The 24,569-nt window shown below is 34.2% G+C and overlaps 2 protein-coding genes across 6 annotated transcripts; both read left to right on the forward strand.

Moving 5' to 3' along the window:
- Positions 1 to 75: 75 nt before the first annotated feature.
- LOC18045500 (E3 SUMO-protein ligase SIZ1) lies at positions 76 to 12,362 on the forward strand. Its single transcript, XM_024185748.1, is given in 17 exon segments — positions 76 to 213; positions 293 to 343; positions 1,584 to 1,664; positions 3,812 to 3,882; positions 4,092 to 4,254; positions 4,456 to 4,586; positions 5,937 to 6,005; positions 6,807 to 6,894; positions 7,009 to 7,084; positions 7,738 to 7,811; positions 8,009 to 8,116; positions 8,466 to 8,624; positions 9,875 to 9,979; positions 10,066 to 10,146; positions 10,244 to 10,655; positions 10,658 to 11,359; positions 12,227 to 12,362. Coding segments are annotated over 16 exon segments (2,466 nt in total). The 5' UTR covers positions 76 to 213; positions 293 to 313; the 3' UTR covers positions 12,343 to 12,362.
- Positions 12,363 to 12,503: 141 nt separating this feature from the next.
- LOC18045501 (beta-taxilin) lies at positions 12,504 to 22,977 on the forward strand. Of its 5 annotated transcripts, none has more exons than XM_024185750.1 (12): positions 12,504 to 12,587; positions 17,759 to 18,208; positions 18,386 to 18,474; positions 19,422 to 19,530; positions 19,986 to 20,053; positions 20,517 to 20,594; positions 21,152 to 21,216; positions 21,393 to 21,459; positions 21,559 to 21,741; positions 21,941 to 21,997; positions 22,109 to 22,204; positions 22,547 to 22,977. In XM_024185750.1, exons 2-12 carry the CDS (start codon positions 17,764 to 17,766, stop codon positions 22,679 to 22,681), a joined length of 1,392 nt encoding a protein of 463 aa, XP_024041518.1. In that variant the 5' UTR covers positions 12,504 to 12,587; positions 17,759 to 17,763; the 3' UTR covers positions 22,682 to 22,977. The 5 variants fall into 5 exon arrangements, with proteins under 5 accessions (XP_024041518.1, XP_024041517.1, XP_024041520.1 ...); XM_024185749.1 differs by lacking the exon at positions 12,504 to 12,587 and adding an exon at positions 17,091 to 17,222 and having other exon boundaries at positions 17,737 to 18,208; XM_024185752.1 differs by lacking the exon at positions 12,504 to 12,587 and adding an exon at positions 17,091 to 17,222 and having other exon boundaries at positions 17,737 to 18,160.
- Positions 22,978 to 24,569: the final 1,592 nt, after the last annotated feature.

Here is a 24,569-nt window from a genome sequence, read left to right on the forward strand (position 1 = left end):
TTCCAATAACCTTTCACGTCCGCAATAAGTTAAAGGTGCTCAATTTCCCAATTACACCATTAGTGGTGACAGCACTTCCTCTCTTTTACATTCCCTTTCTCTCAATAGACTGAAACCGACTTAAGAAAATGAACGGTTACTTTGTTTCAGAGCAGTAGTAAATAGAGCAGCTAAGAGACTGAACTGCAGCGTTTTTGGTTCACTTGAATTATTGTTAGTATTTAATTTCTTATGCTTCTTGTTTGGGCATTTTTGTTTAATTTGAGCTGATTTTTTTTAAAAAAAATTTCAGAGCTTTATTATTTGTGAAGAGATGGAAACGGATTTGGTTGCCAGCAGCAAGGTGATAATGTTGTTAATTATGAATGTTTTTAGTTTTATTTATTTATTTGTGTTATGTAGATTTTGATTTGGGGTTGATTTTGATTTGGTGTTAGTTAAGTTTTGTTTCTAGTATGGTGCCTTTTGCTTGTATAAAGTATAAACCGTGTTTTTCGTGTTAATTACTTCTAAACTTTATCCTGGGTGTTTGAATAAATGAGTGATTCCAACAAAACTCTCTTTTGTTTTCAACTAAACCGTTTCCCGTGCCATTTATTTCATATCTTTCATGGATTCTTGTGGGAAGCGTATGGTTCTGTGAAATGGATGGTCCAGATTGCAGGTATGCAGTGATTGAGAAGTCCACCTGCAATTGAGAAGTCTTTCAGTGTCGGGAGTCTGCTTTCTTTGTTGGTCTTAATGTGATTCCAAATGTTAATTTGTTGCACATATTGTAAGATTTACATTATTCGTGGACATGTAAATCCATTGATTACTACAACTTGGTAGATTACAATGTTGCAATGTCCCTGATCATACTAAATATGGTCTTACATCAATAAATATATGAGCTGATATGGAATTGCCTTCTCAACGGCTTGCTGAGTTATGCTCTGTGATATATTGAGCAGATTTTAGGCAAGAAGCTTCAGTGGACTAGGTGTGGTGAGATGGTGTGGCATGGCTCATATATATTATTTAATTTATTTTTTCGTAGAAATTATTAACATGAAAACATTCTTGGAATCTGTAAGCGTATCACAACTAGTGGGAAGTTTGCTATGATACCCAGCCTAAAGAATGAGAAAAAGGGAAAAAAAAAGTCTAAAACAAAAAGTGGAAGAGGCTGCTTCAATTACATCAGTGGTGATTGGTATTGATCAAAATTATGGAATGTTGGCTATGTGCATGAAGAATATATGTGTGTTGGATATTTTTTTGATATTGCTGTTTCTTTTTGTAAATTTGATGCTGACCGTGGCTTATTTTTGGTTCATTACTTGATGCTTATTCTCATATTGTATATGATTATTTCACTTTTCTTTATTTTTTTTTCTCATGCATATTTAACCATGGAAATCTGAGAATGGTGTTTTCGTTGTAAATGGTGAGAGGAAAAGAAAATGAGATTTTTTTGTCCCTTTTGTTGGGGGGAGTGTACTTACATTTCTAGAATTCCAGAATTATGATTTTTGGGATTTGTTTTGTTAATGACATATGTATGTTTTGTATTTATGCTCATTCATGTGCTAAACTTGCAGGGCAAGTTGGTCAATTTTCGAATGAAAGAGCTCAAGGATGTTCTAACAAAGCTTGGTCTTCCAAAGCAAGGGAAGAAGCAGGTAATCTCTTTCATTATTGTATAATCCCTTTTGTCTTATTGCAATACTGTTGGATGCATGTTTGAAGTAGGTCAACTATCACACCCCAGCCCCGAAAGCGGTCCAAGGGTGATCTTTCTAGCAAACAATATCCCAAAAGTACGGAACACATATTATACATATGAGGCAACTTAAACGATAAAAAAGTTGTTAAACTTAGGGTTCAACAAATTCACTCCCAGAAAAAGTCATATTACACTTAATAAGTAACAAAAGTCTCATTTTCTAAATATAAATGTGGTAAAAACTTCACATCCAAATTCATTCAAAATTATTTCAAATAAATTTTATTTCAAGACTACTAAGGCCTCATTTGGTATTGCGGTTGAAATACTATAAGTAGCTTATTTCGTAGGTGTTGATAAAAATGGTGTTGGAAAATTTTCTAAAAGCTATTTATTTCATAAGTTTCTCTATTTTGGCAATAATTTTTAAAAAGCAGGCAGAGGGTTGTTTTTTTATAAGCAGCTTATAAAATAGGCTGCCACACTTTCTTATAGCTCATATTATAACCTTGATTATGCCTTAATTTTCCATAAACTCGAATATGCAAATAAAAGACAATTTAAGTTAATGTCTACTTTGATCATTATATAGTAAAACAACACTTTCGTAATAAAATTTATCAAATGCATCTATCTCAATTAGAAGTCCCGAAATGAAGCTGCTATTTTAATGGCATATATAGATAGTAAAACAGCCCTTTCATAATAAATTTTATCAAACGCGTCTATCTCAATTAGAAGTCCCGAAATGAAGCTGCTATTTTAATGGCATATATAGAACATAATACTTTATTCCAAGCGGTCATTAGTCGTTACTAGGATAAGAGGCATTCTTGTGAGGCATCTCTTTTATTAATTTGAATAGAATAGGAGAAAAATACATTTTCTGCTATATCCTTGTACCGTTTATCTTACTTTGCTTTTCAAACTCACAACAGCTGTAACAACACAATTTACTAAGCGCTGAGTTGCTTTTTTACTCAGTTGCTTATTCCATTTGCACAGCAGAAGTATCTTATTTCATCAGCGACCGCAATCCCAAATTGGCCCTTAATCCATAAACTGAGAATCTAGCATTGAGGATCCTTTAGTCACTCATGAACTAAAAACAATTAAAATACAAGGAATTAGGACCCTAATTTGTTCGTTCCTGATAAAACTAGACATCTTAAGGTTTTTACAATTCTATAAGCTAGGTGGGATCACCCAATTACACAAGATTGTGGTAGACTTCCCTTCAAGATCTTCCTGTTTAATTTCATTACTTGTCATATGTAACTTAATCAGCTGCTTGAGTTTTTTTTTTTCTTTTTTTCCTTTTTATGTGAAATATTTACTTGTGCCCTATCATTAACATGCACTACCACTTCTAGGTTGGTAGATGTCGACATTTAGTTTGGTGAAGCTAAGCATCCTGAGGTTAAAGTCAAATTGGTTGTTTAGTTGCTTATGCCTGTTGTTTTCAGGGCATGCATAGCCTATAAAATGTTGGAGTTATCTGGACATGCATGGTGTCAATCTGCTGCATAATTTGTTTCTGCATGTTGTGCTATCCAAAAGATGATTGACTAAGATGAGTGCTGCACATTCTGCTTGCATCAGGTTTCATTTTACATTTACTTTCGGGGAGGGGGAGGAGCAAAAGGGAGAGGGGTGAGAGTGGTCTTTTTTTTTTTTTGGGGGGGGGGGGGGGGAGGGGAGAGGGTGTTGTGGAAAGAAGGGGCGTTGTTGAGGCTGGAGAGAAACTCATCATCAACTTGCATGTAAAACCCCTCCCCCTTCCTTTTTTAAGGAAAAATTCCTTGAAGATGTGTTATAATTTTGCAGGTGTCTATTTAGATAAAAAAGCTTCGCTATTTCTTTTAGGCCTGCATTTGTTTTCACTCATCTGAATAAACGTTCAATCTGTTTGAGTGCTGTCTTGATTTTTAGTCATTAGATCAAAACTTTGCTTTATTCTAAAAGTTGATCATCAAACCTCACCCTTTCTGCCTATGTTATTCTTCACTACTGACAATTGCATTTGTTTCCGTTGAGTTGTTGACCACCTTCGGTAATATTTTCCCCTCAGATGTAAGTTGTTTTACTGATTCTTTGCTGCAGGATTTGGTGGACAGAATATTCCACCAGCTGTCAGATGAAGGGGTGGCAAGAATAATTGATGATACTTACAGGTTCTTCCTTTTTTTTTTTAGTTACATTAAGTACTGATAGTGTTCTGGACAAGCATGTTCTCTTCATCATTTTACATTTATTTTACACAAATGATTTCTGACTCTTAAAAGTTTTATTATTCCTACCAGTTCTCCATGTGATAGAAAAGTGGGGAGCTTTACTGCAGCTATGATCCGTGATTATGCATTAAATCAACTCTTTTTTCCAGAAAAATGCAGATATCAGAGGCTGCTGATTTGGCAATTATGGGACAGAGTGGTTTAGATATTTGCAATGTGAAAGTTGAAATGGAAGCTGAAGATTCTTTAAATTTAGGTGGGAAAATTTTCTGTCCCTGTGGAACTTCTTTGCCTAGTGAGTCTAAAATACAGGTAATAATAAGTTAGATTTGGGGTAGGTTTTTGCTTATATTTTTTCAGTTTCTATTCTGGAGTAAACATAGGACTTTGTTGCATTTCTAGTTTCAGAAAACTGTAGGTGCTTGGTGTAGTTTGTATGTCTTGCACAGTTAATATACATCTTATGACTTTGCTCTCTCAAGCTTTTTCTCACCTGTATTTTTTGTTGTGCAGTGTGTAGATCCAAGATGTCTGGTACAGCAACATATTAGTTGTGTTATTATCCCTGAGAAGCCTATGGAGGAGATTCGATTACTTCCACCTCTTTTTTTCTGTGAAACGTGTCGAATCAAAAGGGCAGATCCGTATGTATTTTACATTTTCCATATTTTGTTTCACTATGTTGTGTAGTGATTAGTTAAGACCATTAACTTCTTGTACATGGTTGCTGGTATGCGTGCACTTTGGTTAAGTTTAAATTTCTTTTGTGAATTAAATTATGATTGGATATTTCACTTGTAGCTTAAGCCTTTTAGTTGACTGTGTCTAATATGCTAGCAGTGTCAAGTTAGTTTTCTACCTCGTGATCTGTTGGCTGGCACATGAAGAGGGTGCTAATGTATCCCATATTGGTTATTTTTAATGTGTATTTTCATTACTAATGAGGCTGGTTAGGACTTGCACCTTGTGGCATACACATTTGCGCTGGCTTATGATTGTCTAATGGTTGACATTCGGTCTGGAATGTCCACCTGCATCTCTTGTTTCTCGTTCAGTATGTTGTATCAATAAGAAATTTTATTTCTATTTTTCTTCATTGCCAGTATTTTATTTCAGTATTCAATTCTGCAAGTTAAATTACCATCTCTAGGAAGGACTTAACTTGAGTAACCTTGGGGAATTGCACTTTTTTCTGTGTCTTGTTTGAGTATATTTGTTTGGGCATCATGATTCAAAGCTCTGGTCAATAACTATTTGCTTCAAGTTTGTGCTGATTTTGGCAATTTGCAGAATAAATATTTCTGATGATATAACAAAACTGTTTTGGACTCAATTAGGAGACGTTGCCAAATAGGTTTAAATTTAATTTCTGAGTCTTTGTGGATCAATTCTGTTGACTGTAGAACACCTCTCATTGAAAATGTCATCTATCCTTCATCTTAGAGCCTGTTCGTCTTTGGAGCCCTTTGTAGCAGTCTGTCACGGGCCGCTTAAATTTACCACCAAAGGGGCTAAATTGGTGTTAAGTGCCACACGGGCTGCTGCGCAAAGTGATTATCCCATGACAAGTCGCTGACCTAGATTTTTACGAGATCATCCAAAGCTTTGCTCTGAAAAGGGATTTCCTGCATCTTAAATTTGGCTCATGCTTTGTGAAAGAATTAAGCTTTTGTTTCTTAAACATCATTGTTAGATATTTGGGACAATTATGCTACCTGTGTTTAATTTTTGTTAAAAATGACGGTTAATTGATGATTTGGTGGATCGTAAATTGTAAATACTGGGAGGAGATATGATTAAATGTTGTAAGCAACTATGCAGTTGGAATAGCTTTCGATGATTGGATGAATTGTAACCTTTTGCTGGCTTATAAATGACTGTAAATTTGATGTTGGTGTTTCATGTTTTTGAACTCATTCACCTTCTTTCCTTCTTAATTTGGGAAATGAAGAGCTTCTTGGTATGCTAACATTTTTTTTTTTTTCAATGTGTAGGTTTTGGATAACTGTGGCACATTTAGTATCCCCTATGAAGTTGGTTGCTTCAAATATTCCAACTGATGGGTGAGTTTATTCTCTATTGCACTTGGCTTACCTTCCCCGGATGTCTTCCAAAGTGTTATTATTATCTGTTTACGTGAAGAATCAAATCTTAATTTTGTTTTTAAAGCCTCTAAATCTCTACATTAGAGGACTTTTGTTGGTTGAATTTGATATTGCTTAAATAATATAATGTGGTCTTCTCTAATAAGCAATGAGCTCGTCGGATCAGTGGTAATTCAACCTGAGGTCAAGTCATATGAAACTTGAGTTTTTGTATTTGGATCTTGAGAAAGCCTCATTTTAATAATTAAATTGCGGTATAGAACAAGGTGATTGTTAAGTTTGTTTATTAAATGTAGCTGTGAATGTGATTGGACATGTTAAGAATTTGTTTGCATTATTTAGTCATTGTCCATCAGTTTAAGTTTTGGGCTAGTTGTTGCTAACACAATTAATTGCTTATATTCACTGGTTCTTTCCTGGTGCTGCCCATCAAAGTATAGGATTTGAGCGAGCAAAAGATATCATATTACATAAACATTGATCTCTGACCCCTCGGGAAGATTGGGGTTGTAAAGATGTTACTCAGTTCTCTGATCCAGTTATAGAAAAGGAAACCTTAAGCAATGCTGCATCATGCCATCATGGTTTTGGGATTAAATTCAGACCTCAGACCAAGCAGAAACTTGATGGCCAAGTGGAACCTTTTTGTATTATTTTTAGCTTATTTTGTTTGCTCTCTCTCTCTTTCTATGTTTGTTATACAGTTTTGTGTACTCATCTGATGTATTTGATTTCAATATGATGTCTAATGTTCTTCAGGACAAACCCTCTGCAGAAAGCGGAAGCAGCATTTCACCTGACAAAAGCACATAGTGATTTGTTACAGAATACTGAATATGATGTTCAGGTCTGTTTATATTAATACTCTGTTGAAATGCAGTTTATGCTTTATTACAATTTATAACATACATTGAGTGTTCTTTGGCATAGGGGTCTCTAATACTTGGTTATTGCATTGCAGGCTTGGTGTATTCTTCTCAATGATAAGGTTTCATTTAGGATGCAATGGCCATTACATGCAGAGTTACAGGTCAATGGTACGGAGCTGGGTTTGTTTTTTCTGTGGTGTAATATTTATAGTGCAGTTACTGCAACCCCAAGGGGTTTGGTGGAGGTGTAAAAGGCCCTTGAATTCAATCTAAAGGTCAGCGGTTCAAAACCCCACTGGGGGTATCTACCTAGGATATTTGTATCTATGAGTTTCCTGTTGTCCAACAGTAGCCTTCAGTTTAACACTCAGTGAACTTTGGAAGTTCGAGGGATTTCTGGTATTTGGAAAAAAAAAAAAAAGGCACAACTGTAGCCTTCAGCTTCCCCTACGAGCTTAAAAACCACAGTTTTAGTTTCATGAGAATTATGGTGAACTGTCATGCTAGTGTTTCTGTTAGTGCTTGTAGAATATTCTGGGTGGCCATTGGGCAAGGAATCTGTTATGTCTTAAGGTGCTTAACCTCCTGGTATGCTTGAGGTGGGGATATTGCTTGCTCATACAATTAAGGAATGGTAACTTGCACATGGCTTATGACTTCAACTAGCAGGCAATTACTTGGTGATCCGGGGTCTAGGTTAGCCTTACTGAAATAGGAGATATGAATTAGGATACTTTTTGACAGATAAGCATGCCCTTCTTTTAGGGGGTTACTATTTCTGGATTGTTTAACTGCTTCTAAATTGATCCTTAATTTTGTAGGATTATTAGTAAGGACAGTTAATAGACCTGGAACACAATTATTGGGCTCTAATGGTCGAGATGATGGTGCATTGGTGAGTCTCTTTTACTTTCTACTTTATGCTATTAAGTTTTCTGTGCCAATATCTTTATGCAAGGCATCATTTGTGTTATTCTTTTGCTCTTATGTCTTTAAACTTCTCTTAAATAAAGAAATATGCTTTAATCTAAGTTGTGCTTTTTCTAATTTTAGGCTTTATTTTAACTTAACTTTTTACTTCCTCTATATCAGATTACATTATACATCGGTGAAGGAGTCAATCAGATTTCTTTATCGGGATGTGATGCCCGGAATTTTTGTTTTGGGGTCAGACTTGTAAAGCGACGGACAGTTGCGCAGGTATTACATTTTACATAATCTATTGGGTAGGACATAGTTGAAAATGAATTTTCTTGAAAACTCTTACATTTATGTTAAGCCATCATATTCAAATCTGTGAGATTTAGGAGTATTATTATTCTGCCCTACCATCTGCCAGACTCCTAAATTCTGAACATCTATAGATGTTGTTGATCGCAAAAATAATACACATGTTCATGTGCATGTAAATACATAGACCTCAGTCCTCATGTACTTTTTGAGGTTATTGGATAGGTCATGCCATTCTTTTTCCAGGCTCCTCTGTCAAATCTTGTTTGGTTTTTTCCTCCCTTTACAGATTGACATACTTTTCAAATTAAACATCTAGGTTTTGAGCTTGGTTCCCAAAGAAACAGCAGGTGAGGTTTTTGAAGATGCACTCACTCGTGTACGCCGTTGCTTTGGTGGAGTGGCTACTGGAAATGAAGATGGTGATAGTGATTTGGAAATCATTGCAGATTCAATTATTGTTAACCTCCGCTGTCCTGTGAGTTACAGCATAATTCTTAGTTTCCAATATGTTTTTTTCAAATAAAATTACTCTCTCTCTCTCTCTCCCCCCCCCCCCCCCTTCTATTTGACCTAGAGAGTTGGTGTTCAAATCCTGAAAAACCTCTGCATTATTCACTATACCACACAGAACAAGATGAGCTTACATTTGAATCCACATGACAATTCATTCAATTTGTCTGTGCATTGGAGGTTAACCTTAACGTTATGGTTGGGTTCTTTACTTTCAGCTTAGGCATTATATTAGCGATTACTTATCAACTGGCTAAATTCCAGTTGTTGACGTTTCAGAATTATTCAAATGTTTAGATTTAGTCTCATGCTCTTATTGCTTGAATGAAAATCCCTTTGTATTGCAATACATATCGATTGTGGTGATTTTAGATCATTGAAAGCAACTTCAATGTGGGTTAAAACAGACATCATAAAAATTCCAAGTTTGAGGATACATGTAATGCTTGTGTATTAGCTTTGTATGATCTTAGCTGTAGGTCTTGATTGTTAAGAAGTCACAATCTGTGAAATGTGGTGCATTGCAGCGTGATGTTGCCACATTTTTCGTGCATTTTAAATGTAGGAGTTGTCTACAATATGCCATCAAATGAAGGAAATAATTATAGATGTCTTTTTTTTGGGGACAGCAGCAGCATAACTAGATATTATGAAGTATAATTTTGGTAAAGATCCTTCGTAATATCTTTAAGTCAATTCTAATTATAGTTTCTTGCTGCTGCTTGTAAACTATTTACCGATCGTGGTATTTCTCATAGTGCAAGGCCTTCATGTTTTTGTGTCAAAGACAGTTTGATATACAGGAGCTTCTTTCAAAAGAATTGTGATAAGCAAAAAATACGGAATAGTGCCCAAAGCTGTGTTGTTGGTCTCAGATAGAAAAACTGCATGTTTACTTTGGAGAAACTGAGTTTGACATACAGTAGCAAGCAAAAAAATACCAAATAGTGACTCAAAGCTATATTGTCAGTCTCAGATGAAAATACTACATATTTGCTTTGGAGAAACAGAGATGTTTTTAATATGTATGGCCTATCTCTTATTCAGACCTTGCCATTATGCATATAAGAGTTTCAGATTGTGACTTTTCTTAAAATTTGTAAATAACATGTAAATCACAAGAAAGTTTTCAGTGAGGAAAATAGTGATGTGCTATTATTTGGCATCCCATTTGATTGTACTTTTCACTGGCTTTTTCTCACATGTAACTGGCAGATGAGTGGGTCTAGAATTAGAGTTGCTGGCAGATTCAAGCCTTGTGTTCACACGGGCTGTTTTGATCTTGAAACTTTTGTGGAGCTAAATCAGCGAACTAGGAAGGCAAGTTATTCGTTTATCTTATTATTTCTCTCTATGTTTCGAATTTTCAAGCTTATTAAAGTGGGTAAGGTGAGTGGTTGTTGCAGTGGCAATGTCCCATATGCATGAAGAATTACTCTCTGGAGGATCTCATCATTGACCCGTATTTTCACCGCATCACAACCATGGTAATTCATATGCTACATGTCTCAAATTCACTGTAGTTTATTAATTCCTATGAAATATAGATATAGAGAAAATTCTGATTTTCATCTCTTGGGACAGATGAGAAATTTTGCTGATGACCTAACTGAGATTGAAGTGAAGCATGATGGTTCATGGAGAGTTAAATGCAAAGGTGAGAACAACAATCTTGCGGAATGGCATTCACCTGATGGTTCAACCTATGCTGCCAGAAGTGAGGTTGTTTCCAACTCAGAAACGAAGCAGCTCGTGAATTCTGGGCAAACTATAATTGCCAGGATAAAAAAGAATCTCAGTGCTAATGTAGATGTGAGCAAGTATTGGAGCACTTCTCCCAATAAACACATGAGCTATCATGTTGAAAATAATTCTGAAAAAATCATTACAATGAGCAGCAGTGCCTCTGGCTGCAGCAGACACGAGGAAGATCCTATCGTCAATCAGGATACAAATAGTCGCAAGGATCTCAATGATATTCCTCATAGGATTGATCCTATTTTGGAACTGGAAACCAAACTGATGGGCTGATCGGAGATACAGACATCATTGTTCTTAGCGATTCAGAAGAAGATAATGATCACTTAGCCCCTTCAACTTCCTACCAGTCTTACCATCCAATTGACAGTGCCCCTGACGGGATTTGTGAGTCATACTTTGAAGATCCTGCTTTTGATGGTGGTGATGGTCCTTGTTTTGGTCCTTTCAATGGAACTGTTGATGCTGTAGGGTTGTCTAACTGGTCATATCCGTCTGGCACGCAAGCGGGATCTAGCTTTCAAGTGTTTGATGCAGTTTCAAATGTTTCTGATGTTTTTGTCGATTTGGATCATCCGTCAGTAGCATGCTCTCTTCCAATGAATGGATATAAATCTCCTTCTAAATCAACTCTAACATGTGATAGTGGGGTCCTAGATTCTCCTGTCTGTCATTCTAATATTGACATCGGTGAGCAGCTAATAGACATCAGTGAGCAGTTAATAGAGAATACCTTGCCTTTTGTGAGAGAGGACCCCTCTATAGGACATTTCGTTCCTAGTCAGCCAACTGCTTTGTTTTCAGAGTCTAATTCAGGAAATTACACTTCTGAGAATTGGATTTCTCTTAGGCTGGGTAGCACCTGTGCCGATACTGGGTCTCATTCCCAGTCTGCTACCACTAATGCACTGGAATTGAGAAGCAGTTGTAGACCAAGTGGAGGTAGAGATGTATAAGTTATGTTGTATTGTTGCTAAAACCTAATTTGCATCATTCAAAATGTTAAATTTTTGTTTTCATATTTCTTTTTTTTTCCCCAAAAAAAATCAAGAACTTCCTGAAGAAAGTTTATCCTATTCCATTTAGCCCTGAATTGGCAGTGATTTTATTTTATTTGCAAAATGTTGCTAAAATTATCTTCAATTTTCTTTGCTTTTGCTTTCTAAAATGAATCTCAATGGGTGTATGGATTCTTCTTTACATGTTACTTTGACAAGCTTTCGGTAATAATGTTTGGACCCAACATCCTGTTGTCTGTTCTAACTTCCTGCAAAAGTAATTTATGAATTGTACCTTTCAGTTGCAAAGAAATGTACAATGTATCTATTGAAGAATGTTTGTTATCTTTTATTGCTATAAGTGAAGTCAACAATAGGAGTTTATTTGCTTTAATTTCATCCTGTTTCTTTTCTCCGTGGAAGTGATAATTGCCATCACTTGAGATCTCCAAATATGAAACAAGAGGGAGAATGTCATGCCATGCTAGAGGACTATTCTTATGCAAATCTCAGTAGGGTTATATATCTGTATACATGTGTTCAGTTAGTGTCTAGTAGAGTTTGTCTGTGCAATTATAAAATGTGGACATCTCTAGAAGACAAAAATGTACATAAAGTCCAATGGACTAAAAGACAAAAAGAGTGCATTGGAGATTTTATTTTATTTTTTTTGTATTTTCTTGTCTTTTGGTGATGTTCTCATATATATATTCGAGTTGTTATGTGCTTGTGTTGTGTTTTTACTGATATTGCTAGTTATTATCTGTTAAGACAAAGATTTCATCTGATGTTATGGTTATACCTGCAACAGCTTCTTTGAGAGGTGATCCAAAGTGTACAAGAACAAATGATGCCAAAATATTTGATGGCCCTTTCTCGTTTCCTCGCCAGCCAAGGTCTGTGAGGCAAAAGGTGCATCTGTCGTAGATTAGGACAGTGGCTGGATGGAACTTGTTGGAGTATTGGAGTTTTTTGTTCTTTTTTCAAAATCTACTCTAGTTGATGATGGCGATCATCTCGTATTGAAAGAGGGAAAATAAACATTCTCCCCCGGACAAATCCAAGTTTCTTTTCTTCTGTGGGGAATGCGTACTGGTACTGATTCATGGTTGTCAAGATGTTGCATTTCCTTCCAAAATTTATTGGCAGGTCCAGAACCGTTTGACTTGGTGGTGAGTCCAAACTTTACCTTCATGGTTATTATTGTCTATGTTGTCTAATTTGCAAGTACACTTTGTTATATCCAGTGGTGTGATTGGTCTGTGGGCGAAATTATGTCAAATTCTTGAATATTATAATGTCTTGAAATGTTAATAAGTATGTCAAAAGTAAATTATAATAAAATTTTAAGAACAAATCTGTAGCATTAATAGGGCTTATCTGCGCAAACAGTATTCTGTGTTCCCGTCCTAAATGACAAAAAAAAGAACTTCAATGAGTTAAAAAATTAAGTTCTCTTTTTTTTGGACGGGGGGTTTCGTTTGATCTCACTTTATTAAGGATGAGGGCATGATTGGATCAACAGATTTTGTGCATCAAAAGTCAAAAGTTCACCCCTCATCAATGAAGGTAGTCAGATAATATGTTGGAAAAGAAATTGCACCAGGCTTATTTGGAATTCTATGATCAAGTCTTAAACATTAAATAAATTATTTTGAGGATTGTTCATTCGTTTCTAAAGGCAACAAAACAGGTGGAGCTTGAATTGAATATTGCACCAAAACTGTTAGGATGAGTTGGTAATTTTGATGCATTATTAGAAAAAGCGTGAAACTACTGGCAGTTAAGTTGAGCAGTTTCTTTGAAAGTTTTCTAGTTGCAAGTAGATAGGGTCATATTAACACGGTGAGGAAGTCTCTTGAATACAAAGTTCTGAGGATCTTATACTAAATAAGAAGCTCACAATTTTTTGTTTCCTCACAGATACACGCAAAAAGCTCTTTCTCCTGATGAAGAATGCAACTCGTAGCTCTTGAGAAACCTGTAATTATTGGACTGCAAATATTACCATATATTAGGAAAAGTAGGACTGGATATTTTATCATAGGTTAGGAAAATTAGGAAACTGTGAACCGTCACCTTCCAGTTTTGAATCAAATATCTCATCATTTTGGGCTTTCTTCCCAGCATTGTATAGAAAACATACAAGTATAATGAGGTTTCCAGAGTTTCATCTGTATATATAACTTATTTGCTTGTAATGTCTAGTTATTTCAGATCTCTCGCAAAGCTGTGAGTTTATGGCTTTTATTAGACTAAAGAATTGATCCGGGAAAACCAACAGAATTGTTGCTGCTAGAATGAGATTTGAGATGCATAGCAGTGCAGTAACCTGTTGTCATTGCATATGTCTCAAGTCTACATTGAGTCTTGCATATTTTGTGATCGGACGGTTGCATGGTGAAGTGATGGAACTTCATTTATCAGAACACAAAGCATTATAAATGCATTCTGCATGCATGAAATTTGTGCTAGCTATTGGATTTAGATGGTGATGGTGCCTTGATGATGGTAGGGGTGTTTGCGGATCGGAGTTTGCATATTGGACATTAATCCATATCCAATTTATGATTTTACGGATCGTAAATTTTCAGTCTAATTCAATTCACAAATTAACGAATTCAATTCAAATTCAATTTATACGTCTGCAAATTGGATGTGGATTTAATCCAATTCATATTCAATTCATAATTTTATGGATTAAAAATTTTAAATTTTGTTCATTTTATGAACTAATTAAATAAAAAAATTAATATACAGATAATTTTACTAACGATCAAATTTAAAATTAAATAAGATTTAAATAAATTAATTGTTTAAATAAAATTAGAATAATATATTTAAATATTTAAAATATAACACTGAAAAAAAATTATTTATTTAAATCAATACATAAAAATTAATTTTTTTTAAAAGTTATATTTGTTTATTTAATTATTCAAAATATTTATTTATGTTTATTATATATTATTATAGGATAAGATATGTATAGTGTTAATATAAGTATATTTTAACTTATTTATTTGTTAGTAAGTAGTAATGTTATATTTACAAGTTTTATTTTTTATTAAATAAATAATTTTTTTTTTTTTTTGTGAATTCACATATTTGTGGATTTACATGAGTAAATTCATATCCATTCCACTGACTATGGATTTTTAAATTTTTAATCTAATTCAATCCACCAATCCACTAATCAGATTTTTATAAATAAAACGGATTGAGCAGATTAAATTGGATTCTGAACACCTCTATTTGATGATGAGGTAGGATTGGTTTCGCCTTAAACATGTCTACTTTGGAGAGAAATCAATTGAACACTTTGATAGTATTTGGGTTAAATATTTCATTTGTTTCAAGAAAAAAATACCAAATTTACACTGGGCAATATTGTGATTGCCAACATGATTCATGATTGCCATTTACATCTCTTTGGATTGATGAAAATTAATTATATGCATCAATTAAAATATTTGTTTGTTTTATATGTTCTCTATTTTTTGAATGAAAAATAAAATATTATTAAGTGATGTTTATTGATGTTTGAAACTGGGGCAATTCTAATTTGTAATTCAAATAATTCAGACATAAAAAGAATAATTCGAGAATTAGTATATTCTATTGTACTTCAAATCTCATGGTGAAAAGTAAAATTCGGTCGAGAAAACATATCGTGTTTGAAATCCAAAACTAGAGATGGCCAATGGGCTGGGTTGGCCATCAAAGGAAGGTTCGTGTGTGCTCATGTCGTACCGTATCTATAATGTGTTTTTTGTCATATAGTGTGTACTTTTTTTTTTGTTTAGGTCTGACCTACCACATGTGACGTGTTCATATATGCCATGTCTAAAAAAAAATGTCATGCTTAAGAAAAAAACGCAGTAAGTTATTTTTTTTAAAAAAAGTTAGAAGGACATGTTAAGTTGTTGTTGTATTATTTTCAAGGTTATGTATTTTTTTGGGTTCATCCGTTCATGTGCCTTAGTTAAATTTTGATAATTCAAAATTCAAATTTAAAGTCCTTATTTAATAATAATAAACCAATAATAATAAAAGAATGTAATATTAATTACTAAGTTAGACCTTACGACATTAAAATTCTTTTTTAGTACTTAACAATAATAATAAATTTTTCTTAAGGGTTAGTTTAATTGTTAACTTGGACTTGTATAGAATTATAAATCATAGTTTATAATAACATTAATATATATTTATAAAATTATGATATTTATAATTTTATTTTTTTAAATCAGGATATCAATTATTACTTTAATAAATTATAAACATAAATCAATTAGAGTGTTTTTTTGAGATAAGAATTAAATGAATTTAAAAAACACGTGCTAATAAAATATATTAAAAGATTTAATTTCAAGTGATCTGTAAAATCATAAATTTTTTATTTTACTTTTATTAGAAAGTGGAACGTACTTATTGTAGGTCTTTTCTAGTGCCTTACTTTAGTCCATTTCTAATCTTACCATGCTTTCATGATTCATGTGCTTAAATTTTCAAGTCCGACCCAACCCATATGTGTGCTATGCCATAATGTATGCTCCACCGAAATGTGCTTATACTGTGCCATATTGTACAAACACATGTTGTGCCTGCGATATGCCACGTGCCGTCCGACCCATTAACCATCTCTATCCAAAACATGAGTTTTCAAATATTAATGAAATATTTGTGTTTTGAGTGTACTTTATATATTTTGATATGGTACTTTGTATATTTGAGATTGAATTGGACATAGTTTTTCGTAGTTGAATATTTGTGATTAAACTGTAAAATTCAAATAACGATACAAAGTAATTAAAACATTGAAAATATGAATGTTTTATTAAATAATATTAAAAGTACAAGAAAAAAAATAAATAAAATGTATGATATTGAAAGTAAAATATGCATGACTTGTTGTTTATAGTTTCCTGATGCAGATGTCATGTCTTATTGTTTATAATTTTGTTAAAATTTGACTTTGAAGTTAAAAAATTATATATGACACATCGGTTATTTTTTCTTTACATATATGCATATTATAAAGTATTATTCTAGAATAAAAAGCACGCTGTAGTTTCACACATAGATGACATATTGTAATCAAATTTTCAGTTTGTGTAAAAATGTTTATAGCTTTATCACATTGACGCATGTCGTAAAATGTTTTTTACTTCAAAGTAGAAATATAAGATATGAGTCATGACATTTTATTATTTCTTCACATAAATGATGTAAAAAAACATTTTATTTATATTGTAAACAATTTTGTCTCCTAAAAGAAAAAAAAAAGTATAATGTCGCTTATACTAGTTTTAATAAATATAATCTTTAATTTTTAATATAATCTTAGAATTATAAAAATAATACAATAAAGTTTTTTAAAATTGTAAAAAAATTATTCTCAATCAGCAATTCAGATTTCAGCATCCCACGTTTTAGAATCAATCCTTCTATAGCATTAGTGTTCGTTCAGGGAAAAAAAAAAGAAAAAAGAAAAAAGAAATGGAATCCATAGCATTACGTAAAGTAGTCATGGCCTGATTTAAGATAATCAAATCCTAATTGAATTTTCTTGTTTTTATTTTTATTTATTTATTTATTTTTTTTTTCGTGAAGACGACAAGTAGACCCCCAAAAATGTTAAAAAAACAACCACGCAACCAATTTTTTTCTTAAAAAAAAAAAAAAAAATTTGCTTTCTTGCTTACTTTGAATTTCAGTATTAAAAGATTAACGAGGGTTTTTTACCTGTCGCTCTCGCAACGCTCTCAGCACTCTGAAATCCGAGTTTCTTCGTTCAATCTTTTGTACGGACCGCTTTTCGCTTTAAGCTTTTGATATGTGCATCGGTTTATGTGTTTCTTTTTATGTAGAATCAAACGACACCATTCTAATTTGAAGGTTTAGAGGTGTAATTGTGAAAACTAAAAATACCCAGTTGCGGTTTTGGATGATTTACGAGTTTTGTAAACTGTTTGAAGCTGAAAATGTGAAATGTTTTTGAATATGTAGGTCCTATTTCATTGAAATGCTTCTTGTTTTTGTTAACAAACAATGATGGTTAACACATAGAAGTGTTTAGTACTTGCTCTTTTTGTGATTTGTGGATGACACAGTGAAATAATTTGAAACCAGGAATAGTGGTATCATCTTTCTAGTGCTGTTCTTATTCGGTCATGATTTTGCCAATGTTAAATTGCCAGCTATAGCTATGATATGATTCAGGGAAGTAAATGGCTGATGGGTTTTCGGCATTAGGTTTCTTTTGGTGCTTTCTGTTTTCAACTATTGACGAAATATGATGTTAATTAAATAATTCAGTTTATGTATGGTAATACTACAGGAGTAATGGAGAGCCAAACTGCAAATCAGCTGCCTGAAGCAAATACATTACCCGATGGGTTCGTTGATAGCTCCACAGAGGATCTGGCTCCGCTAACCCCGAATGTGGAACAGGAAAAGCCTCATGGTGATTACAAGGAGGAGGGTTTTGCAGGACTAGGTGATTCTAGTGAGTCTAGGCATGAGTTTGCATCGAAAGAGTTTCAAACAAGCGAGGGTAGGACAGAGAAGACTCAGAAACTGAGAACTTTTCCTGTTCCTTTATCTGAAATGGATAATTCTCATGCTTCAGTGGACTTGGCAGAAGTGCCCAGTAAGGGTTCTGTGGAACACAGAGAGAGTGCGGTCATCAATCCTAATTCAGCTGCTGTCTCTGAGGCTTCGGCTGGGGCATCTGGATGCTGTAAGGTGAAAGGCCAAGTTCAAGAAGAATGTCAAAATATAGAGTCATGTAATTATGTTTAACTCGAACGAGTTTTCCCCCTTTTCTTCTAATTAATAAATTGGATGCAAGTGTTTGTAGCAGCTTTTTATACCTTCTTACTTGGAAATTTGGTGCTATTTATTTACTGGATCTGCTTTGCATTTTCTGATGTAATTTTTGCACCAATATTAATTTGTTTTGCAGCCATTGAAGAACGATCTGAAGCACAAGGGATCAATAAGAAGGATGTTTCTGTGTCAGAAAGTGATGATACTCTGAAAAACAGAAAACCAGTTAGTAATGCATTTTTACTTCGTTTTTATTTTTCTTGATATCCTTGTGATGATTGAAAAAGGACCATTTTTCTTGAATTACTTAGTCTATATTTTGAGCAACTTGTAATTTTTAAATTCGATATGAGTATCTTAGATGATTCATTTTCTTTTCCTTATATTGACAAGTGATTAATGCTTCGAACTTAAAACATATCCAGATAAAAGTAATAATAACTTCAGATGAACTGCTAGGATGAATCCCAAAAAAAAATTTGTAGGAACAACTCATGATTCCAAATTCACACTGAAGAATGATTCTTTATGTTCATGATCCTTATATTATTTTCAATTGATTCTCTTCTACTTTTGGAGGAGCTGCTGTTAATAAGTGTCCTTTGATGTAGATGAACCTTTTTAGGGAGATCCTATGGATAAAATGTTATTTGAAGGTAATTCGCTTCTTAGACAATTGCAGCAATGTTGACAATTGAGTATGAAAAATGTGTATAACCTATAATGGTTATTTGGTGTATTTACATATGCACATTCCTATCCAGAACTTACCAGAGGGTACAGCTCTTGTGCAAAAGGATTGCATAGCCAATCCCATTTAACTGGAACAAAATCCTTAGATTATATTTGGGGTTGAAGTGTTTTGGCTTTTAATCCACAGCTGTCGTGGGACGGACCCCCAAAATATCAAGTATTAAGTGTTTGGGTGGGTTTTAACGAGTTAACTACCATGTAAAAGTGAGTGTCTACGAATCCTTTAGTTTATGTGCTTTCACGGTTAAATGAAGCTTAAACAATCCGAAGCATACCTTTAATGGGTTGATTATTTAAGTACTCATCTTGGCTGAGTCTGTCTGTAGTTCTGTTTTGAAGGCGTGTTCTTAAGAACTTGCGGTTTTGTGGCTGTTCTTGTGTGCTCCTCCCTATGCTTCATCATTTTTTTATTGCATCAGGAAAATACTGAAACCCGACGTAAGAGTTCAAAGCGCACCTTTAAATCTGAAAAGGAATTTCTTGAGTTCACTCTAAAATATCAGCAAGTTCTTGCTGAAAGAGATGCAGGTAAATTAAAATTTTGGCTTGGCTCTTTTGACTTTTGTGACTGTTGCGGTAGACGCATATTGCTAGGGTTCTAGTTAAGAGGTTTCAGTGTAGATGTAGCCGATGTATGTGGTTTTTAAATCAGTATTAAAGCATTCTTATTTGGAAAAATAACAAATTGGTATGAAACATGGTGTAAATCCTTTTAGGCATGCTGAGATGAGGAGTTGAAGTTACTGGTACAATTTTGTTCAATAATGGAAATATTCTTTCTTTCTTTTATAATAGGAAATATATATTTTTTTGAACCCTTTAGGAAGTCTGCAAAAAAGTGTAAGACTGGTTTCTCACATTATAAAGGCAATGTTTTCTCACAGGAAAATTTGTTTTCTAGGGGCATGTTTATTGTATTGGCTTCTATTGTAGAAGAATTTGATCAATATTTTGTCAACTTCACTCATATTTCTCTTTTGTAGCGATGGCTGTTAGAGATAAACTGGAGTCGCTGTGCAGAGAGTTGCAACGCCAGAATAAAATGCTAATGGTACCATTCTGTCTGCTTTATCTTTTTATGTAGTAGGGCTTCTTTTTCTGCTTCTGCTTTTCCATTTTGGTGTTGCTGGGGTTGCTGATGCAGCTGCTTATGCTTGTGGTCTGCTGAACAATCAATTTAAATTTCTTACTTGATTGCTTTAATTTTTGGTTTCATCAATATCTTTCCTCATTTTTCCCCTGTGGCCCGATTGATTACCCAATCTATTTTCATAATGATCAATGATCGTGCAGAGCTGTAGTCTTCTTTTCTTAATCAAGTTGAGGCATACTTTTGGTCTTTTTTCCCCCAGTGAGCTAATATCTTCGCTTTACAACATTCTGTCAGTGTATTAATCTCTGCTACTGTTAATTTCTCTTACAATTTTGGTATGGAAAAATGTGAAGTGATCCATGATCTACCAGTTTTTCATCCATGAGAGTTGAGACTCTAATGCTTGTTCATGATTATACAGGATGAGTGCAAACGAGTATCATCAGAGGGGCAGAACCTGAGATTAGACTTGTCGGCCAAGTTCCAAGATGCAATTAAGGTCTGTTTGATGTTTCAAATCTAGTGGAGACAGTATGACTTATGCATGAATTCTTGATATTTACTTTATTTTTTAAACTAAATGTGACCTATTGAGCTACAAATAGATATGCATGAATATTCTGGAATTTTGCGCTTGCAGGAGTGTGTATATGTGTCAAATTTTCTTAACTTTCCACAAACATCCTACAAAACTTTTTCGCCCCAGTAATTTTTGTCTTAAGTGCTTAGTTTTAGCCAACATATTCACCTTTGCATCATTTTTAGTGTTAGTATTGGCTTTTAGTTAATAATGTATCCTTGTAAATTTAACTGTGGAAGACTGTGAATTAATGATCTGAGAACTCCAATGATGTGATGATAATTCTTGAGTATTAGTGTCCCTGCTAGCTTGTTTCTTGTTTCTTCAGTTACAGTTTAAATTTATTTTTCCTATGATGCATTATTTTTTTCCCCCCTCTGCATATAGAGCTTATGGTTGTTTTCATGCTCTCTCTTTTTTGGGTTCATTTTGATTTTTATGTTCGTTTCTGTAATATTTGTTTGTTTTTGCTGTAGGATGTTAGCATTAAGCTAGAAGAACAAAAGGATGACTGTCTTTCTCAACTAAAGGAGAACGAGATGTAAGAACTAGGAAATTCATGAGGAACTCTAAATTTTATTTTTTTTCGTGAACTTGATGTCAGCTACTTACAATAGACATTTAATTATTATTGCATTTTGGAGAATTAAAGTGGAACTGAATTTGAATTTAATACCACGGCGACCTTTAAGGTTTACAGTTATGTTTTGTGTCTAGGCTAAGGACTAATCTGAAGCAGCTAGCTGATCAGTATGCCCTTACCGAACAACAATATGCACAGAAGGTTTACTTACCTTGTACTTATTTATAGGTTGTTGTTCTGACTTGGTGTCTTTGACTTCATTGATTGATATTATATTGTGGCTGGAATATGAATGCACAGTTAAAGCAAAAAACACTGGAACTTCAGATTGGTGAATTGAAAATTAAGCAACATGAGGAGAAATTAGTTCAGGAACAGTCCCAAATGAAATTGTATGCCGAACAGGTGTCACAATTACTGGCTACCGAAAAGAATTTGCGCTTGCAGTTGACAGCTGATGGCGAAAAGTTCCAGCAATTCCAGGTCTACCTCATTTTATGTTATGTAGTAACAATATCAAATGGAAACTTTTTCTGACTGTTACCTGGAAATTCATTGTATAAATGGAAATGTGTTCTTTTTCTTTTAAAAAACATATGTTCTAAAATATCTCTGTTTGGCATCTAAATACATATTATCATCTTATCTTGGCCAAAAAGTAAAATGCAATTTGATTTTGCAGGATGCATTGGTAAAGAGCAATGAGGTCTTTGAAACATTTAAGCAAGAGATTGAGAAGGTAAATATTTTATTTCTTACTTTTACCAAGGTTGCTTACATTTGGTTACGGCTTACTTTTCCTTACAGAATGATGCTAATTTACCATCATATTTTTATGCTTGTAAATTAGATGGCAAAATCAATCAAGGAGCTCAAGAAGGAAAACGCGTTCTTGAAGAGCAAATGTGAAAAATCAGATTTTACCCTTATAGAACTTGTTGAGGAGGTTAGTTGGTGTGCATGCTCGCGATTTCATTTTCTTTTAATCATTTCTTTATTTTTCGACATTAATTATGTCAGCTCACTAAGGCCCCAATTCCTATTCCTTGGAATTGGCTGGCTGCTCTGAATCCATTCTCAGCCAGTTCCTCCTAAAGGACAATTTTGGCTCTCTCTCATTGCATCCTTTTCACAAGGATCCACCTCTATTGTTTCACCCTGAAAAAAAAAAATGTCGTCAATCATGGCACAAGACAATCTTGTGCTTTTTTTTCTTCCTGTTCCTGAGATCCTTTTTCTCATTATCAAGTAAATATAGTACTTAGATTTTTGTTCTTTGCCCAAGCAGCGTGAACGAATGAAGAAACAGCTGGAGAAATCCAAGAATCAGAAAGAAAAACTTGAATCACTGTGCCGATCACTTCAGGCAGAAAGGAAACAAAATTCCGTGGGAAGCAACAACTCAGATTCAGCTCCAGAATAAACACCAACAGATATAACCAAGTGTGAATCTTACGAAGAATTTTGTAACAACCATTTTGAATTACGTACCAAATTTCATCCCAGCTGTGACTTTACTCTTGAGAGCAACCAACCATGACATATCGGTAACTTATTTGAATGTAATGCATTCTTCATCATTCATGTATTGTCGAGCATAGTTTTGTTGCCTTCCTCGTGTGGACCATCATGACAATTGACATTTCAATATTATGTTAAGTCTCCTGCCTGGATAAGATAATTGAGATTTTTGTGAATGAATTGACAATGTTACTTCTACTGCAAAGTTGATGAAATTGGAATTTTTGCTCCGACTCTAGAATTATACTTTCAACGTCGTCGTGTGCATGTATTTATTAATCCAGCTATGATATTCAGACAAAGAAAGCATTGACAAATACAGTGTGCACGCGGCGGTTTAACCAGGAGACTAATGCTGTGGACTCTTTGTTATAATCACAACAAAAACGCAACTTCGACATAAACGATACGAAAGTCCCACAACCTGTTAGCTTGTTACGGTAAGTAAAAACAGAACTCAAAACGAATCACAAGCAAAAGTTGTTTCAATTTCCCTCTCAAAACCCAACAATTTTTCGTTTGATTTGATTCTTTTGCGCCATGGACGAAGGCAATAACAGCAGCTTGTGGACACTAGCAAGTGCGATAGATCAGTGTTGCTAATCAGTTGTCCACCATTGCACTCTCGCTCTCTAATACTCCTGATGATGATGATGATGACAATTCCACTCGCCCTCCTCCCAAAATCATCCTTCCCATCGACCTTCTTACTTTACGTTTGTTATCGCGATTTAGAATATATGTTTAAGACATATTAAAATTCAACAGAATTATTTAATCCACTTCTCCTGGCGAGAATTCTGGCGTTTCTTTGTTGAATTATCTGGGAAGAACTAGTCAGTGGGTAAATCTTTTTAATGATGTCTTCAAGCTTCCGGCAGTGCAGATCCTCTCTCTTGTTCTAATGCCATCTCAATGTCGTCCTACTTAAGATGAAAGCAGACATTATTCTGTCTAATTTTGTTTATATTTGTGCATCATGCACTACTCGTCAAATTCATCTGCAAGTATAAATAATTTTCCTGTATCTTATATTTATCCATATATCCTCTATCATCTTATATAAGTTGCTTGAATGGTGCTCAGTTCACCATGGAATTACCTGGCAATGAATCTGGAAATGCACCCAAGCGTTACTTCATGGCTATGTCTGAAGACTAGTTTCCAATGTACCTGTTTGCGGAGTCATCACAAGGTAAGGATGGTTCCCTGGTGCTTCTTATTCTATCTAATGCATAGTCATAGTGCTTCTATAATGATTTACTGGTTTATTACTTTTGATTTGACATTATATTATTAACTTCCACTCTGGTCCTTTTTCAATTTTTTTTTTTTCTGTGGAAATAGAAAATTATACTGTTAAATTATGGTTCTATCCTTAAAAAGTGAAAAAGTTTCATTGGAGAGGAAGCCTATGCTCAACTTCAACGCAAAGACTTCTAAATCTTCAATTTTATTTGAAAAAAAGATTAAAACTATGTCCGAAGTTCTCAATACCGCCATGGTGCTACCAAGAAACTGAATGCAAATAGAGCAAAGAGTGATGCCGTCATAGTCTCACATCAGTGTTTATCATCAAAAACATTAACCACGTCTTCTGGGGCATCTCCTTTCATTACAAGAGAACATCCATGCCAGTTTATACACCCTTCTATTGAGTACACATATTACTAATGCGTTAATTTCGGACTCTAACGATTAAATGTATTACATTTACCAGTTCTGAGAGTTTTGATTTATTTGGAGAGGACCACTGACCTTTTTGTTCCTCATAGTTGAATGAAGTGTCT

This window comes from Citrus clementina, unplaced genomic scaffold, assembly GCF_000493195.1.
Source record: "Citrus clementina cultivar Clemenules unplaced genomic scaffold, Citrus_clementina_v1.0 scaffold_4, whole genome shotgun sequence".
NCBI lineage: Eukaryota > Viridiplantae > Streptophyta > Magnoliopsida > Sapindales > Rutaceae > Citrus > Citrus x clementina.